Source organism: Xiphophorus couchianus, chromosome 13 (assembly GCF_001444195.1).
Source record: "Xiphophorus couchianus chromosome 13, X_couchianus-1.0, whole genome shotgun sequence".
NCBI classification, from domain to species: Eukaryota; Metazoa; Chordata; class Actinopteri; order Cyprinodontiformes; family Poeciliidae; genus Xiphophorus; species Xiphophorus couchianus.
Window position 1 is genome coordinate 9,255,280 of NC_040240.1, and position 18,546 is coordinate 9,273,825.

Below are 18,546 nucleotides of genomic sequence, written 5' to 3' on the forward strand. Positions count from 1 at the left end.
AAGAAAATCCCCCCAAAAATTGATTAAGTTTTGCAGCAGCAACTTGAAAATGTAAAAAAGTTAAAGGGCTATGAAGGATTTTGCAAGGCACTGGATGTAATAGAGTAAATGGGTCTAGCATGGACAAATAATTAAGAGCTAAATAAGGCATTAAAAATGCCATGCACAATCAATGAATTTGACAAACAGTGAGGAAAAGTGCTGAGCTCACTGGCTGCATTCCTCTGCTGCTTTGGCAGGTAGGAATCAACCAGTTATGGGAAAATCAAAGCGTTTCTCAACTGAAACACACCAGCTGTAAAAGGATAACACACCAGACCTCCTGATGATACATTTCTGAACAGAAAACAGACCCGTCACACATTCAGCATGTGTCACACGGCTCTGAAACAAAGAGTGCCAAGGGATTTCTTCGGCTTCACAGGGTGGCTGTTTTACTGTGGCACAGATGACACTTTCAGCAACACCGTCACCTCTGCGGAAAACTGAAATGACCTCTGCGGCTCAGCTCATGTGAGAGAAGATGTTTCGAGCCGCTATCAGAGGCGGCAGCAGGGCTTAAGACAGGACAAGAGAGGAGCGGGGAGGAGAAGGGCGGGACACAGCACTCTTTTGGTCTTTTAAATCAAGTCGAAAGACAACACTGTGGAAGCCTTTCTGTTCTGAGTTGGACCTCAGCCACAGAAAGTTAAGGAAGGGGTTTCCTGGGTTTGACATGAAAATGCTTACCTTGAGCTCTGTGCTTGGGGCTTGTTTTTAGAGAAACCTGACCTATGAAGGACACACACACACACACACACATATACACAACCACAAATGGAGAAGCTCAAATTGGCATGTGGTCATCCAAGGTGGAATTGGAGGGGGAAAGTCGTCTTCAATTCACCAAATTGATCAAAACTAACATGAATGAATAACTTGGCAAAAGAGCATTCTGTTCCCCTGGAAACTTACGCTTAACTTTCTCCACTTCTTCAACCCCCAACGCCACCGCTGGCCATACCAAACAATGAATCACTAATGATCCCAAAGGCGTCACTCACACACTGACCTCACAGTAAGCAAATGGAAAGCACTTGATGACCACACTTTTTTTTTCTCACCAGAACACTGACATTAGGACTACCGACTGCACCACTTCTCTGCAATTAACATACATAACATGCTGCAGTGGCTGGAGCATATATGACACGTAACTTTAAATTACATCTCACTGAATTTTTATTGCCTTTATACGAAACAAAAAACTCAAGCCCAGTGAGGCACAATAAAAGCAAAGATTACTTTTTAAAAATCGGCTAAGATGTTGCTTTCTCAAATAGATACAGTGGTTTACCAAAAGTCTTGGTAATGAACGGTTTTCTGGGGTTACTGTGTCTGCTAGTCTGTCTCTGTAACTTCTCTTGTTAAGGGTTTTGACACTCCACAAAAGCAAACTTCTCAGATGTACCTTGGTGTGTAAACCAAAGACTAGACAGTGGTCATCAAAACACAAAGTACTGTGATAACAAAACAAAAAAAAGACACCAATATCACATTTATATGCAATGAAGAAACCTCATCCTTACCTAAATCTGTTGTGCCAACATCAAGAAGAAAAAAACAGAAATATTTCTGTGAACCATCAAGACCTCATTGAAGCGATTGCCATTTTTAGATAAAATGTCTTTTATGAAGCCTTTACACTTTCAAAAAGCAGTCCTTAAGTCTCCTATCTCTTACATAAGCATCAAAAACATTGTTCCTACAAATGCCATTCACTATATTCATTTTTAAAATGACAAACAAAATAAATAAGAATATCTGGCTTTGAACTCTGGGTGAGAAACGTTTGCCTACCTGCCTGCTGCCCCTCCCTCAGCTGAATCTTGGCTTCCCGTCTCACTGGGCGTGCTCACCGATTTAGAGGGGGACACAGGTGTAGGAACTAAAGGAACATGTAACAAAAACCATCTTGTTTTTAAGGCTTGCATAAGACAAAGCACAGGATTTTGTCAAAGCAGAAACATATAGAAAAATAATGCGAACAGAGGCCCAGGTGCAGTGCAGGATTTTTGCTTTGTTTCTCATCAATCTGTTGTTTTACACGACTTATAAATAACTAGAGCTAAAAAAAAAATTAAAAAAATAGCGACCCACTTTAGAGGAGTTTACGATGTTGTTACAATCCTGGACCACTAGAGAACAGCACTCTTTAAGGAGCTGGCAAACACTTCTAGGAGAAATCAAAGCCTCATTTTTAACAGTGGAAATGAGATCTGGATGAAGAATACAGCTTAAGCACGGACCTGTACATTTAATTTTTCATTAGAACTTAATTAAAATCGAAGGATTGTTTACAAATGTTTTGTTTGTAATACAGAATATGATGTACCTAGCGGAGGTTCGGGGGAGATGCCAATACTCTGTAGCAGGGCCTCGGTCTCCCTGCGCTTGCGGTCCAAGTCTGAATCTTCTGGCGTCACCTCTGTTTTCTGCTGGCTGTCTGACTTCTCCAGTCAGAGAAACATATAGACGGAGAACTCAGAGGGGTTTTTTCAAAGATTTACCGCATACATTTTTCACAACTTCACCTCCTGCAGTTTTTCGTGTTGCTCTAGCCTGACAAAAAGCATAACATAAATTCATATACAATTTTCTTTACCTCTTTCTTCTTCCTCTCCTCCTCCTTTCTTTTCTTCTCCTCCCTGATCTGGGCGAGGCGCTGCTTTTTGCGCTCCAGCTCTGCCTTCAGGTCACTTTTGTCCGACATGGTGTCCTGGAGGACTTTCAGGATCAATAAACCACAAACGACATTGAAACAGTATGCAGTTGCCTTATACGCGCCCCCTTAATAAATGAGACGCCACAGAAGAAGAGCTTCTCTTCAGAAAGCAAGTCTAGCTGTTCACAGCTGGGTGTGTCAGACACATGTCCTTACAACCCCCCAGAAAACTGAGAGGATTGATTAAAATGTATCAAAACAATAACATAAAAGCATCAAGCCAAATATTTAAACAAAGCTTAGTCCATGAGGATGTATCAAGTGTAACCATAACCTTATCCTAATGTCAAAAACTGACATTTGGGAGCTCAATGCAAAAAACATTTAATATAAATAAGTAGAAATGTATCAAAGAATATTGGCATAAATGTAACTATATTTGTTACATCCCAGGTCTATGAATTACACAATATGAAAGAATATGAATTTGTGTGCTTGGTCACTGAACGCTGTTAGCTAGAAATTAGTGCACATTCGCACAAACCTGTAAATATGACCCTGCATATTTACAGGTTTTTCAACTACAAAAAAAACACAACTTCCAACGCTGAAAATTATAAACAAAAAGCTTCAATATGTCGCATATACGGCCATATTATGGTGTCATACCTTATCCACTTGTAGGGCTAATGATGTGTCACCGGCAAAGATGCTGTCTCACTGCTGTATCTCGATTAAAAAAAAAAAAATCAACACATCCTCTGTTAGGTTGCTTCCAGTCTCTTTGTATCGAGGCCTCTCTGGTACCAGAGGATGCTTCGTTTTGGGTCTCGGTAAACGACTAGGTTAAAATGGGTTATTGTACTGAGACGAGGCTGGAAGCAGGTGCACGGCACGCCGATACATCCTCGGGAAGGAGCGAAGAGGGGAGTGATGTTGAAGAGGAAGAGAGGAAATCCCTCCTCCTCCTCAGCTTGGAGACGCGCTGTCATTAGCAACGCCGCCATCTTGAGGCCGCCTGAAGAAGAGCCATTACAACACTGGGAAGATGTAGACTGAGCTGCTTTTATTTATTTATTTATTTATATATTTATTTATTTATTTATTTATTTATTTATTTATTTATTTTCTTACTTAAAATAATAAATATGCCACAAAACGTGTTAGAGGAAGCTCTTGCAAATATGATGAGATAATATCTTGAGATAATATGTTGTGTACGTATGTAAAAATATACTTCAAAAATCAAGACAGTTTGCTAATGTACCTCGAAAGTTTTAAGACTATTACTGCAAGATCAGAGAACTGGAACTTTTGGGACTGCAAGCTCGAAATGACAACACTTAACTTTGACATGTTTTGTTGGCAAAACCTTGTTTTTGTTGGTGTCCCACAACTATTATCATATTGCCATACAAATGTTGAAGATGGAAGACCCTAAGATGTTTTCTTGAGAGTTCTGCAAAAAAAGCATCTTTTGTTTCATTTGCTTCATATTTCTTGTGAAGTATGAAATGTCCTGACCAGAACGAACGTTGCTCTTACTACTGTGAAAACAATTTTCTCTATTTTGGTGGATGTTATTTTCAGATTTCCTTTCATTGTAAAAAGTCTTTAAGATCAAACAGGTTTCCTAAAAAAAAAAAAAAAAGAATTCTCACCTCTTATTCTGAATATATAAATTTTCATTAGCTTTAATTTAGACATGTAGATTATATCCTGGATCTTTCTTATGTTGTGACTCCTGCTGCTGCTTCTGAAGCTCCCCTGAGCTCTTGGAGTGGATTTTGTGTCACAAACCTCTCAAAGTTGAGGATAACTCTGTTCCTTGCACAAACTTCTTCAACACACTTTTTTCATGTTACTCAACTTTCAGTATGCTTAGTTATGTCACTCTGCATACACTTTACCTGTTGTACAATGGACTTTGTGGCTTACCTTCGTTGTGGAGGGTGTCAGTGATTCTTCCCTGCATAATCAAGTCAGTAGTCTTCACCATGTCTATACTGGCTATAGCCATGACATAACATGTCTGTGTAAAAAACAGTTTTCATTGGTCTAATTTTCTGAGAAACAGAATTTTGGGTTTTCATTAGCTGTATGTCAGAAACCGTTGATTATTTATCCTTCTGTATGTAATGAGTCCATAGAAGTTTTACTTCTTGAATCGAATTACAGAAATAAATAAACTTTATCATAACTTATGATCTGACATGCACCCATATGTAAAAAAAAAAAAAAAACTTTATATTGCCCTAATGTGTTAAACAAAACTGCTTTATAAATACAGACTGTTTGTATCCCATAAGAATTATATCAGAGAAAAGTATTAGTCAAGTAGTGATTTAAAAATATGCCTTATGATAGACGAAAGGAAACTTGAGATAAGGTTTTGCATGATGTAACAGTTTACTTAATTACAGCCCACGCTACTTCCAATTTATTATTTCATTTGAACTCCGGGTGCAGCCAGAAACATCCATTTGATGCTACAAAAAAAATGATGGCAGTGGCTCAAAACAGTAAACACAGGGATTTTTGATAACCGGTCGGTAGGTGATGCTATCATAAAGAGGTCTGTCATTGTACGGCTCTTCCAGTTCGGTACCAGCCGAGGGGCTCTGAGCTCCGCCCAGAATGAAGAAAATCTAAGCGCTGATTGGTTGGTTTCAACGTCAGTCTTACGTCTTCCCCTTGCAGACAACAACATCCCCCCCTGCTCAACGCTAGAAGTTGAATTCAGAGGGCGCAAATATGGAAGGACACAGCCAGAGAAAAACACATGAGCGGGCCTATGAAGGATGATGTGAAGGATTTCACTGATGTGACGCCGAATTATTGCCCTGTTAGCTAAAAAAAATTTTTTTTAAATCGTTAAACTGGATTGCGCTGGAGTCAGAAACGACGGCTTGTCCCTGATACACTGCTAGCATTTGGGGTCTACTGGAGCGGAGAAAAAAATGAGGTTCGCCCAGTTTTTGTTGAAAAACGGCTCGTTAGCTGGGATACCGAAACAAGTGGAGAGGTTTTCCAAGTTTTCGCCTTCCCCATTATCCATGAAGCAGTTTATTGACTTCGGTAAGTGCTCCTGGCTGATGTGGTGCTATATGCTCCATGTTCGTACTATACATTTACGCTGCTATTACGCAATTGGCGTTACTTATTGTCTAATTTAGCAAAGTACAGGTCATGCCCAGATAACTGCAGACTGCATTATTGTCTAGGAGACTTCCAGATAATTTGTACAAACATAATTAATTTGCACAAATGTATAGTTTTCTGTACCATTTGCTTTTTTTCTGCTTTGTTGTATTTGTTGTTGATGTCGCTCATGTGACCACAGGCTCTGCTAATGCATGCGAGAAGACGTCCTTTGTGTTCCTGCGACAGGAGCTTCCTGTCAGACTGGCCAACATCATGAAAGAAATTGATTACCTCCCTGACAAGCTTCTTGGCACTCCATCTGTAAAGCTCCTGACAAGCTGGTAGGATACCTGGACTTGTTTTAGATTCACTGTGCTGAACAGAAAGCATGTCGCCAAACCTCAGTTAGTTGTTCCCATTATCCTAAGTTCATGCCAATGGGGGATTGCAGAACTTTCCTTCCAGTACCAAAATCTTGTTATGATTACACCATACAGAAAATCTTCCTTGTATTTAATCCTTTCAAAGTAACAAACCTGTTACCATCTTTATCTTTAATGATCTTCACTTTAATTAGACATGAAGATTAGGTTACATCCAAACTGCAGCAAACCTATTAAATATTGATGGATGAGTTGTTTTCCTATGTGCTGGATTGTTATTCTGGGTGTCTGTTAATGTAATTTGATCTAAATATTTTCTTAGTTTAGCTAAAAGTGGAATAATGGCATATGAAAAAAAAAATGTAATTCAAGACGATTAAATTCTTTTGAAGATCTCTAGTATCTAGCTGTACTTTTGTTAATTCACTGTCCATTTGTCCATCACTCATCCATCCATCCCAGTTTTTTCCATATTTAAATCCTGATCAATCTAAAAAATATGCTATAGTAGACCATGTGCTAAAAATGTTAGAGAAGTCTTGACATTTGAATCTTGCCTTTAAATGAACTTGAGAGTGAATACATTCCTTTGTTTTGCTTTGGACACAGAACAGATTTTTAAATGAATATTGTTTTGCTACTCATGAGTAGCAAAAATCATCATAATGACATTTTGTTTCAGTGTTTGGTTTGAGGCTGTTTTGCCCAGAAATGCCTGAAAGTAATAGTTCCCACCAACAGGTGATCATTCCTGCATGTATTTTAAGTCAATTTGGCTGAGCAAAACCACTGATGTATGCATGCATGTGTGTGTGTGTGTGTGTGTGTGTGTGCAAGGGTTTTTCTCGTTGTTATCAGAATTTGTGAAATTATGTTAATTATGTTTAAAATCCATTGTTTATGTTACACATTTTGTCTAAGTTCTGTATAAAAAAGTTTACATTCTCATGTTAGAAGTTACTTTTCAAAGTTTGCGATCATTGCTGGTCACCAACTCAGCATTCTCTATTTGCAGACAATCAGTCTTACTGTGGAAGAAATAAAACGCGTACTGTTTGTGTTTGTACTTGATGCCGTGAAGCGTCAGCTGGGGGCAGCTCTCCACGCATGTATCCTACCTCCAGGTTTTTAATGTTTACATAACAGTGTAAGAGCCACAGATACAAACGTTTAAATGCTCTGTCGAGTTTTTTGTTTCTGCATAACTGAAGAGCTCAGTGGCTTCTCTTTGAAGCCAAAATATCTTGATGTTTCATGTTATACTTGTGTCCATTCCAGCAGAGATATCAGCCTGTTCACATGGACATGAATACATATTTTTTGACTTGAGGCACAGGCTCAGTGAGGGACATAGAAAGCACATGCAGGGACACAGTGAGTCACCTCTCACCCAGATTTTTCTTTTTTTTTTTTTTTTGCACTGACAGAACGTAAGAGAGTGTGAGCTCAGCACTCAGGCCCCCTTGTTCTCCTGGCCTGCACAAGACGTCCCGCACATGACAGGCAGTTATTGTTAATGAGGAAATGGAAAAGCTTGTTCAGTGTGATGTATAAAGTTTTGAAGAAGATTAGATATATTTCTGCTGTTTTGTTTGTCATTCCTGGTCATAAAACATCAGCCTGTATTTATTTTTGTCTTTTTCTTTCCTTTTGTGTCCTACAGGTATTCACAGAGTTTGATGGAGCTTGTTGACTTTTTAGAAAAAGATCCAGACGATAAGGATGTCCTAAAAATGTAAGCCATTATATTAGATATCTCACTATGTGTTTGTGATTGTAGTTTAGGTTTTCTTTTGTCTTCAGATAGTTTAATGACAAACCTCAGGTAAATTATACAAACTCAAGAGTTTATAACAATATATCCCATTATCTATTGTCATAATAAGAAGAATAAAAAAAAGATGCAAGCATTTTTGCCAATATTATGTATGACTGTGAGGCTGCAGTCACACAAACATTGCAATTACTGTTTGTCAGACTGTTTCTTTAGGCTTTTATATAGATGTTACTAACAGAGCATTAACGTGTAGTTTTATTTTTGTACTTTGTAAAGCTTACTGGTTCACCACTTTAAGTATGTTTACTTTCAATAGTAAAAACTGAAAATTTAAAAAGATAAGATAACGTGGGAAGAAAGAAATAATAATAAAAAAGTTGGAGAACTACCGCTTATTTTTATCTTAAAAGGTAAATACTGCCCCTAAAATAATAAAAACATAAAAAATAACCAATCACTAATTATTGAATAGGCTACTTAAGGACAATAAGTGCAAAAGCTCACAAACATTGTAATTAAGGATATTTAAAATTTGTTATTTATTTCTTCTCTTATAGAGCCGAAAATAGTAAAAAATAAAAATTCTGTGTACAAACCCCAGAAATGTTTGTACGGAGCCCTCTAGGGGACATGGGGAATTTTTTTTCTTTTGCGTTCCCTCGCAAAACATTTGCGTTACCTCGCAATACTTTTGCGTTACCTCGCAAAACTTTTGCGTTCCCTCGCAAAACTTTTGCGTTACCTCGCAATACTGTACTGGTCAGTTATGCAGCATAATTGAATACTGCCAGCCTTTCTTACGGTGGGCGCCGTACTTTATGCTTTAATATAAGGTTATGTGAGGTTTTTCCATGAATGTTAGTATCTTTTTGTGAAATATCTGAAGTTTTATATCTTTCTTTAGGATAGAAAGGCACCACAAACCTACGATATAAACAGAAACCTTCCGTAAGTAGGAAAGAAATAAAAATACATTATAATTTGGACTATTTCTGAGTTATTATCGCGGGTAATAAATCATCTGACAGTTTTGATTGTGTCTCTGTTGTGTTCGTAACCTGAATGGTTTAAAGAGCTGCTTTCAGTGCCATCTTAGTTTACAGACATAAACATGCAGTAAAAAATAAATCGATTTTCAATCAGTGTTTTGCACCAAACAGTTAATAATAATAAACAAGTTTTCACTGAGGCTCTGTAAGAGCCATATGAATGAAATAAGTAATTATTGATATGACAGGAGCAGCGGCTTTGACACTTGTGTGGTGGGTGTGTCGATGTGGGCGTGACGTCACCAGGTATGAATGGGAAGGATACTGGCTTTGTGTGTATTAGGAAGCAGTGAGCGGGGCGGTCAGTCCTTGCAAAGTTTGGAACCTGATCATCAAAATGGAATAAATCGATAATTGTGACAGAACAAAGAAAAGGTTTGGAGTTGATTGATAAACGGACAGATGAGATTCCCAGAGTTAACCCAGTGCTGCCCTTTACCATCATTAGTTTGTCGTGTTTTTAATAATAAAAACTTGTTAACAGTAAAAACTGTTTGGTGCAAAACACTGATTGAAAATCGATTTATTACTGCATGTTTATGTCTGTTAAGGCGAAGATGGAGCGGCACTGAAAGCAGCTCTTTAAACCATTCAGGTTACGAACACAACAGAGACACAATCAAAACTGTCAGATGATTTATTACCCACGATAATAACTCAGAAATAGTCCAAATTATAATGTATTTTTATTTCTTTCCTACTTACGGAAGGTTTCTGTTTATATCGTAGGTTTGTGGTGCCTTTCTATCCTAAAGAAAGATATAAAACTTCAGATATTTCACAAAAAGATACTAACATTCATGGAAAAACCTCACATAACCTTATATTAAAGCATAAAGTACGGCGCCCACCGTAAGAAAGGCTTGCAGTATTCAATTATGCTGCATAACTGACCAGTACAGTTTTGCGAGGGAACGCAAAAGTATTGCGAGGTAACGCAAAAGTTTTGCGAGGTAACGCAAAAGTATTGCGAGGTAACGCAAAAGTTTTGCGAGGGAACGCAAAAGTTTTGCGAGGTAACGCAAAAGTATTGCGAGGTAACGCAAAAGTTTTGCGAGGGAACGCAAAAGTTTTGCGAGGTAACGCAAAAGTATTGCGAGGTAACGCAAATGTTTTGCGAGGGAACGCAAAAGAAAAAAAATTCCCCATGTCCCCTAGAGGGCTCCGTATGTTTGCACACATTTCTGGAGTGTACAAACATCATTTTGATAAAGATAAACTATATGTTAGATGCCCATCGTTAGATGGGAACATCTACCTTCATAATGAAATTTTGAATTTATATATGCATTGTGAATTTTTAAATTTCAAGTTGGAGAAATCATATTCACGTGGAATTTTGGCATGAAAATGTTTAGGAAGCCTGGGAAGTGAATGAATGCGATGATAGGCAGTTGAGGCTATAAGGATCCATAAATTCTTTTTTTTTTATTCCGGCTTTAAAAGTAAGGTTTCTAACTATTATTTAATTAACAAGTTTCTAACAAAAACAAATACGTGATTGACTCAGTTTGGCGTGTTAACATCAATAAAAGAAATGTTTCTGATGAGCCGAACCCAACGAAGCCTGTACCCTCAGTTACTAACCTTTTGTTCTCTCTTACCTGTAGCTTCACACAGACTCTTGTGAACATCCGGAACCGGCACAACAACGTGGTACCCACCATGGCTCAGGGTGTGTTGGAGTTCAAGGAGGCGTTCGGCGTGGACCCCGTCACCAACCAGAACGTCCAGTACTTCCTGGACCGCTTCTACATGAGCCGCATCTCCACACGCATGCTCATGAACCAGCACAGTCAGTATTGCACTCTGTAATAACTGTGAGTTAATCAACACAGATCCTAACACGTAGCAAGTAGCAGCTCATGTCAGTAATGGGGCCCTTGTAAATCAAGATAAGTTGTTACCATATTATGTTTTATGTATTTAATTTAACCGTTCTTTGTGCGCTTTAGTCTTTTAGCCAATAAAAGTAAAGCATAAAGTACAATAAAAGTCTGTGCAAAAAACTAAACGCAGTTTCATTGTTGACATGAAAATTTGCATGCATGACACTTTAACACATTGATGTTGCTATAACGAAAATTTTTTATACTGATTCACCTGTAACGGACGGGCCTAGACTGAAGTAGAGCATCAGAGTCAGCTCTTTTCACAAATGCACTCCGCACTTTTCAGTGTTTTAAAAAAAAACATATCCGGCTTCTTTCATTTCACAAGTGTTGTATCTAGTTTGTTGCGTAACATCCCAATTACACGCGTTGAAGTCTGTAGTTTTAATGTGGCAAAATGTGAAAAAGTTCACAGTGCATATCAACTTTAATTCCCTCACATGTACATCTGACACTACATGTGAGCCATTTCAAACATGTTTGTTTCTTGTTTCCCGTAGCATTAATCTTTGATGGCAGCGTAAATCCAGCCCATCCCAAACATATCGGCAGCATCGACCCCAGCTGTGACGTGGTAGAGGTCGTAAAAGGTAATAAGTGATCCTGACCTACTGTTTGTACACACAAACAGTCTGTTTTCACCACCCCTTGTTTGACCTTATTATACATTACTATGTGAAAATACGCACTTTAAGTAGAAAGCAGTGCCATCATGGTGTATATGGTGGGAACTGGTCACCGTGACATCCATGGGGCACAAAAAAAAAGAGGATCTGTTGCTTACCGTTTAGCTCGGGTTGCCATGTTTTTGGGTGTTTGAAATTCTGGTAAAGCAGTAACAAGGTTGGGTGTTGTGTCACTTCGCAGATGCCTATGAGACCTCCAAGATGCTGTGTGAGCAGTATTACCTCACCTCTCCTGACATGGAGATAAAGGAGGTCAACTGTAAGTCAAATGCATTAAATACTTTCTATTTTTAGCATGCAGCTTTGTATTCTTCAGATTTCTCCTGCAGACCTCACTGTCTCTCTCTTTCCCTCTCTCTGTCTCAAAAGTGTTAGTTTTTCTGTCTTTTGCAAGCAGCAGGTTCTCCTCTTTTTTTTTGTTACTGAGTGTCAGGATGTCTGTTTCCTGTCAGCTGACTCTGACAAAAACCACTAGTCAGCGTCTAAATGAACTCCCTTTGAACCAGACAGAGACTCTTAGAATGATTTTTTTTTAGGATTACTTTTGGAAAACTTATATTAGTTGCAAATATCAGTGTCCTACTACAAAACAGCACATTCTAGCATTTTAAATATGTGGTTGATTGGACATGTTGGGGTAATTTGTGCTACAAATCCTATTTTATCCTAGCATAGAGCAGAACAAGTAGTACTAAAAAAATTACGTTTGTGCACAATCCCGTTTGGGACTGTTAACAGGTTTTACTATACCTAACCTGCGATAAAGTAACGCTGTGTCCACTGACATGAATTTAATAGCACCATTATCTTCTCGTCGTGGAATCTGTTGGTGAGTGGGACGTATTTGGCAGCAAGGGAACTTTCTTAAAGTTGATGTCAAAAGTAGGAGGTGGTGGAGTTGTTGCTGTGGTTAGTGGTTTGTGAACGGACAGCACGGCACACCTTCAGAGATCTAGTGGAGTCCATGTCCCTCGACAGAACAAGGCTTTTTAGGCAGGAACAGAGGGACCGACACAAGATGAGCAGATGGTCATAATGTTGCGCCTGAATTGTGTAATTTAAAAAGTGGGGGAAAAAAAACAAACAGACCCAAGATTTATGAAGGAGAAGATGCACCATTAAATTCAGTAATGCTTGTACGAATTTTGCTTTCCAAGGAGATTTGTTATCTGTAATTTATCGATCTACTAAGTCTGACTCATTATTATTATTATTGTTATTATTATTAGATGCAATTAAACTGTGTGGAATTTGAATTTGACTATTTGATTGAATTGTAGGTGAATTTTGTAGACTGTATTTTGACTAAATGTCAATGTAATACAACACAGTACAAGATTAAATAAGATCTAGTTAAATGTGAATTTGTGCTGTTCTCTATGTAATACTGTATGCTGTGAATTGTCTCACAGCTAAAAGCCCTGGCCAGCCCATCCACATCGTATATGTTCCTTCGCATCTCTACCACATGCTGTTTGAACTCTTCAAGGTACATCTCACCCGAATCACGGAAAAACTCTCCCCTGAGTTTTTCTATAGTTCCTCATCATTTTCTTCCTTCAGAATGCCATGAGAGCCACCGTGGAGACACACGAGACGAGCCCGTCGTTGCCCCCAATTAAAGTCCGCGTTTCATTGGGCAATGAGGACCTTACTATCAAGGTATAGAACTAGTTATTAAACTAGCGCTGTTCACACAGATTAGTTAGCATAGAAAATATGGTTCCAAATGAAAACGTTTCATGTCTTTGTATGTCAGATGTCGGATAATGGTGGCGGAGTCCCCTTGAGGAAGATTGAACGTCTTTTCAGCTACATGTACACCACGGCTCCCAGTCCCGTCCATGTAGACATGTCTAGAAACGCTCCGCTGGTAAGATTAAATGTGCCTCTCTTGCTTTAGACAATGTTTTTACAATCTTAAAATTCAAGTGTAATTTTCTATTTTGTTTTGGAGAAGGGGCTGCACATTGGTGCAGTAGGTAGCACTGTTGCCTTGCAGCAAGAAGGTCCTGGTCTCGATTCCCTGCCTGGGGTCTTTCTGCATGGAGTTCGCATGTTCTCCCTGTGTGTGTGTGGGTTCTCTCCGGGTACTCCGGCTTCCTCCCACAGTCCAAAAACATAACGATTAGGTTAAATGGTCTCTCTAAAATTCTCCCTAGGTGTGAGTGTGTGTGTGCATGGTTGTTTGTCCTGTCTGTCTCTGTGTTGCCCTGCGACGGACTGGCGACCTGTCCAGGGTGAACCCCGCCTCTCGCCCGAAACGTTCGCTGGAGATAGGCACCGGCACCTCTCCTGACCCCACTAGGGACAAGAGTGTTTTGGAGAAATCTTGCTTTAATTTTAAGCTCAGAATAAAAGTAAAATAATATGCAGCGCTCTGTAAGCTAGACTTAGTTTTACACAATCAAACATAGTTGCAAAGTCAGCTGATTACACAGCAAAGGAATGCAGTCAACCACATATTGTTGGATTTAAGCCGCAATCAGATGAGTAAGTATGGAGATGTTTTGTTGAGAAGCCTTTACAGGGTGTAGTTTATAAATGTAATGTTGGAGTAATCCGTCTTAATCTGCACAGGCCACATTATTAAGAGTTACCTTTATTTTTTTGTTTCCTTTTTACCTTCAGGCTGGTTTTGGTTATGGTCTTCCCATCTCTCGCCTTTATGCTAAGTACTTCCAAGGAGACCTGCAGCTCTACTCCATGGAGGGCTACGGCACTTCAGCTGTCATATATTTAAAGGTGAGATCGGTTCAGTTTACAGCAACACTTTTGAAGCTATAAATGTACTTAAGTAAATGACCAAAACACAAAGTCGATCTGCATCTGATGAATGTCAGACTGATATTGAGTATGTCTCAACAATGTTTTCTTCTGTATTATCGTATTTCATACATTTATGATCAACTGAAGTGTTGTATTGTTGTTCCTATTATACTTTTTTTCTATGCATTTTTGGTGGAGGCTTTTGTATAAGCCCATTGCACTGTTGCCTTTACCTGGGCTGTTTCATTATTATTTTTTTCTTAAGGTCTTTGATCTGTATTTTAAGTATGCAAACTAAACTAAAATAAAAGTGCATAGGTATCTAAAAATAATCAGATTTCAAAGCAAATTAGGAAGTAACCAGGATTTTATTGTTACTTAGATATGTCAGCACGAAATTGGATCCAGAGAGTAACTATTCATTTTCTGATGTTTCTGACCAGGCCCTGTCCTCAGAGTCAGTGGAGAGACTTCCTGTTTTCAACAAGTCAGCCCTGCGGCACTACCAGGCCAGCATAGAGGCAGACGACTGGTGCATGCCCAGCAAGGAGCCAAAGAAACTGGGCAAGTATGAGAGGACCCAGTGATAGCGGACCCAAGCGGAAGCGGACGAGACTCTGGAACTGTTTGAATGAAAGTGTAAAAACGAACAAAAGAAAAAGCAAAGCTATGGAACCCTGTGAGGAGACGATGAAGCTATCATGTGACCGAACTTGAATTTCTCTGTATGAAATGTGGGATCTTCTCCCAGACTAGAAAGCTTCAGGAGAGCAGTGATGAGAAAGTTTCTTTCATGGAGAAATGATGAACATAAAAACACATTTCAGACCAGCGTAACCTCACGAAACCTCATACACCACTTATAAGTTTGTTTGTGCTGCTAATGGAAGATGATAAAGAAAAAAAGCTGAGTTTAATTTGTTTCATGGCTCAGTTAACAGATACAAATGCTAAACCTGCTTCTGTTGAGAAGTGTCTTCACACGCAAACACTAAGGAACTTTAGGAGATTTATGTACACAAGTATTCCCACTGTAACTTTGACTGTCACATGCGGTCATTGCTCCAGATTCCTCATTCACAGAATACCTCATCCGCTGATCTTCCAGATGTTTTACTTCAGTGTTAGTAGGGGAAAAAATCATGAATTCCAGAGAAAACTTCACTCCTTTTAAATGTTTCTATAACCACGGTGGATGTGTGAACATGACTGAGCTGTAATTATTTCTCAAATCAGAGACTGATACACGATCCTCGGTTACTAATCCTGCATAAGGGGTTTGTGTCTGGGAAAGCCTAGCTGAAGCCAGCCAGCGTGGGATCACTCAGGTCAAACATGATGAGTGTAGTAACACAAAGGGAGCAAAGTCTGTTTTTAACCCTCCATGTCGCTTAATTCACTCAACTAAACCATTTCTTAGTGATGTTAAAGATGAAGTAGCAGTGCTAAATCTGATTGTTTCTAGCTAGAAAATTATGAACTTCTTACTGTGGCATCGAGTCCTTGCATGCTGAACTTTAAAGTTTCGACTGCAACAGCTGCCAGGTTCACTTTGGTCTGAACTAAACAGATGTTTGTCCTTTTCAGTATTTCCTAAAGATAACTGCCAAAACTTGCATAACAGGTTTCAGCAGATTCCTTCTACAAGTATGTTATCGCCCAAGTGTTTTGTAATGATGCGTGAATTTTGTCATCCATTTTTCCATTTTAAAATGCTGTGCAGTAATGTAATCCAAAGAATACAGAAGACAAGCCAATTAAACTTCATGCTAACGCTCGCTTCTTTTTCTTGTTTAAGCCAGTGACACATTTTCTTAAAAGGTTCAAAGAAACTTGATACTGGGCTGCGGTGCTGAAGTGTGCTTAATAAGACATTGCTGAGCGCATGTTTTCTAGAGAACATTTTGTTTCAGGTAGACAAATAGCTGCCATTTTAAAGATATAATGATAATGCAAGTTTGTGGTAAAAAAAATTAAAATATTTGGTGCCTTATCACCCAATATTTTGCTCCCGAAGTAAGACGGAGACAATGTTTCAGTGAGGAAAAACACCATCATAGAGAAACTGTTTCTAAGTTTTTCTATGCAAAAACCAACACAAAGTGGTGCAGATATTTTCATTTATATTTAGAGGCTTTGACTGGACCATTACAACATGAAAATGCTTTGACTTGAGTCAGCCCTTTTCACCGCTGGCTGTATGTTTAGTCCTTCAGAATGGTGATCCACTCTCTCAAATCTTAAGCACTTGACAGTTTTCTTTCAAGGTTTTCTGTGTGCTTTTTCAGTCCCACTTCTCTGTCTTTGCTGAAATCCCTTCCCACACCATGATGCTGCCACCACCACATTTTTACAGCACATAGATGGTTTGTTCACGGTTATGTGCAGTGTTAGTTTTCCTCAACACTTTTTTCTTATTGTTGCAGAAAGACCCAAAAAATTCACACGTAATCATCAAAGATGCACTACACAATTTCCACATTATTAATTGCGAAAGAAATTATGAAAGTCATGCGTAATTTTTTCTCCTACCCATAATTATGTACTACTTTGTGTTGCTCTAGTAAATGAAAACCGAATGAAATACGTGCAAGTTTTGAATGAAGATGGGAAAAAACTGTGGAACAAATTTAATGGGCATAAATAGTTTGGCATTGTCTGCAGTAATTTGTAGATTCATATATTTTATTTTAGTTCAATGACTTTTCAACTCCTAACTTTTTTTGGAAGCAAGTTGTTTATTAAAATAACACTTCTTAAAAGCTCAAAGGCCTTTGTTGAAATGTTTAATGATTTATAACAGGGAACTACCCATGTGCCCTGTTAAGTAATACACTGTGAACCATTACTTTGTTATTTTTAACTGACGGGATCTCTCACTCACACACACACACACACACACACTTCGTTGGTTCGACAACTACACCGTGTTCCAAATTATTATGCAAATTGGATTTAAGTGTCATAAAGATGAAATTTTTTGTTGTGCCATTAAATTTATAGAAGGTATTGTGTGTCAGGGCTCTTTGAATCACTATAATTAATTTCAGAGTTGGGTTGATTAGTTTGTCTGGTGAGCTCAATTAAAGGAAATCTACTTAAGAAGGATGTTCCACATTATTAAGCAGGCCACAGGTTTCAAGCAATATGGAAAAGAGAAAGGATCTCTGCTGACTAAAATCATCAGATAGTGTAGTGCCGTATGACAAGATATGAAAACATTAGATATTTAAGAAAAACTGAAGTGTCATCGTACTGTGAAGAGATTTGTGGCTGATTCAGAACAAAGATGGGTTTGTGCAGATAAAGACATAATAAAGGTTTCTGTTAGACAAATTCATCGGATTAAGAGAGCAGCAGTTAAAATGCCCTTACAAAGCAGCAAACAGTTATTTGAAGCTGCTGGTGCTTCTGGAACCTCAAGGTGGAGGATCCTCCAGAGGCTTGTGGTGCATGAAGCTACTATTGGGCCACTGCTAACCAGAGCTCACAAGCAGAAACGGTCCAGTGGGCCCAGCCGTACATGAAGATTAATTTTCAAACAGACTTGTTCACTGGTGACTGTTGTGCAACCTGGGATAATCCAGATGGACGTAGTAGTGGATTGGTGGTGGACGGCCACCACGTCCCAACACGGCTGTGACGTCAGCAAGGAGGTGGTGGAGTCATTTTTTGGGCCGAAATCATGGGGAGAGAATCATTGGTCGGCCAATTCAGAGTCCCTGAAGGTGTGAAAATGACCTCAGCAAAGTATATGGACTTTCTAACTGATCACTTTCTTTCATGGTTCAAAAAGAAGAGCCGTACCTTCAGTAGCAAAATCGTCTTCATGCATGATAATGCACCATCTCATGCTGCAAGGAATACCACTGTGTCATTGGCTGCTATGGACATAAAGGGGAGAAACTCATGGTGTGGTCACCATCCTCCTCTGACCTCAACCCTATTGAGAACCTTTGGAGTTTCCTCAAGCAGAAGATGTGAGGGTGGATTGCAGTTCATATCAAACCAGCAGCTCTGGGAAGATATTCTGACATCCTGCAAAGAAATTCAAGCAGAAACTTTCCACAAACTCACAAGTTCAATGGATGCAAGAATTGTGCTGTGATATCAAAGAAGGATCCTATGTTAACATGTAACTC

The 18,546-nt window shown here is 38.9% G+C and overlaps 2 protein-coding genes across 7 annotated transcripts in view; one reads left to right on the forward strand and one right to left on the reverse strand.

Moving 5' to 3' along the window:
- The window catches only part of dync1i1a (dynein cytoplasmic 1 intermediate chain 1a), a 59,881-nt gene extending 56,225 nt beyond the window's left edge, over positions 1-3,656 (reverse strand). Inside the window, exons 1-6 of one of the 5 annotated variants that reach the window (XM_028036892.1) lie at positions 3,374-3,656; positions 2,645-2,758; positions 2,375-2,492; positions 1,840-1,927; positions 1,569-1,574; positions 730-771 (exon numbers count right to left, since the gene is read on the reverse strand). In XM_028036892.1, the coding sequence (XP_027892693.1) occupies positions 730-771; positions 1,569-1,574; positions 1,840-1,927; positions 2,375-2,492; positions 2,645-2,752 (362 nt within the window). In that variant the 5' untranslated portion in view covers positions 2,753-2,758; positions 3,374-3,656. Of the gene's footprint in view, positions 1-729; positions 772-1,568; positions 1,575-1,839; positions 1,928-2,374; positions 2,493-2,644; positions 2,767-3,373 lie in introns of all 5 variants that reach the window. The other 4 variants (XM_028036893.1, XM_028036891.1, XM_028036894.1 and 1 more) reach the window with 4 other exon arrangements.
- Positions 3,657-5,397: 1,741 nt separating this feature from the next.
- Positions 5,398-16,447, forward strand: pdk4 (pyruvate dehydrogenase kinase, isozyme 4). Of its 2 annotated transcripts, XM_028036663.1 has the most exons (11): positions 5,401-5,782; positions 6,048-6,189; positions 7,895-7,966; positions 10,668-10,852; positions 11,450-11,539; positions 11,817-11,894; positions 13,048-13,124; positions 13,199-13,297; positions 13,395-13,508; positions 14,267-14,380; positions 14,848-16,447. In XM_028036663.1, the coding sequence occupies exons 1-11, from the start codon at positions 5,665-5,667 to the stop codon at positions 14,989-14,991; spliced, it is 1,233 nt and encodes a 410-aa protein (XP_027892464.1). In that variant the 5' UTR covers positions 5,401-5,664; the 3' UTR covers positions 14,992-16,447. The 2 variants fall into 2 exon arrangements, with proteins under 2 accessions (XP_027892465.1, XP_027892464.1); XM_028036664.1 differs by lacking the exons at positions 11,817-11,894; positions 13,048-13,124; positions 13,199-13,297; ... (1 more) ...; positions 14,267-14,380; positions 14,848-16,447 and having other exon boundaries at positions 5,398-5,782; positions 10,668-10,877.
- Positions 16,448-18,546: the final 2,099 nt, after the last annotated feature.

What these genes read in the sequence shown, in the direction of transcription:
- pdk4 (XM_028036663.1), top strand. Translation starts at nt 5,665, where the DNA reads ATGAGGTTCGCCCAGTTTTTGTTGAAAAACGGCTCGTTAGCTGGGATA. An exon ending in GATAAGGATGTCCTAAAAAT is followed by an intron (nt 7,967 to 10,667) that starts GTAAGCCATTAT and finishes TCTTACCTGTAG; the next exon opens with CTTCACACAGACTCTTGTGA. An exon ending in ATGAGGACCTTACTATCAAG is followed by an intron (nt 13,298 to 13,394) that starts GTATAGAACTAG and finishes TTTGTATGTCAG; the next exon opens with ATGTCGGATAATGGTGGCGG.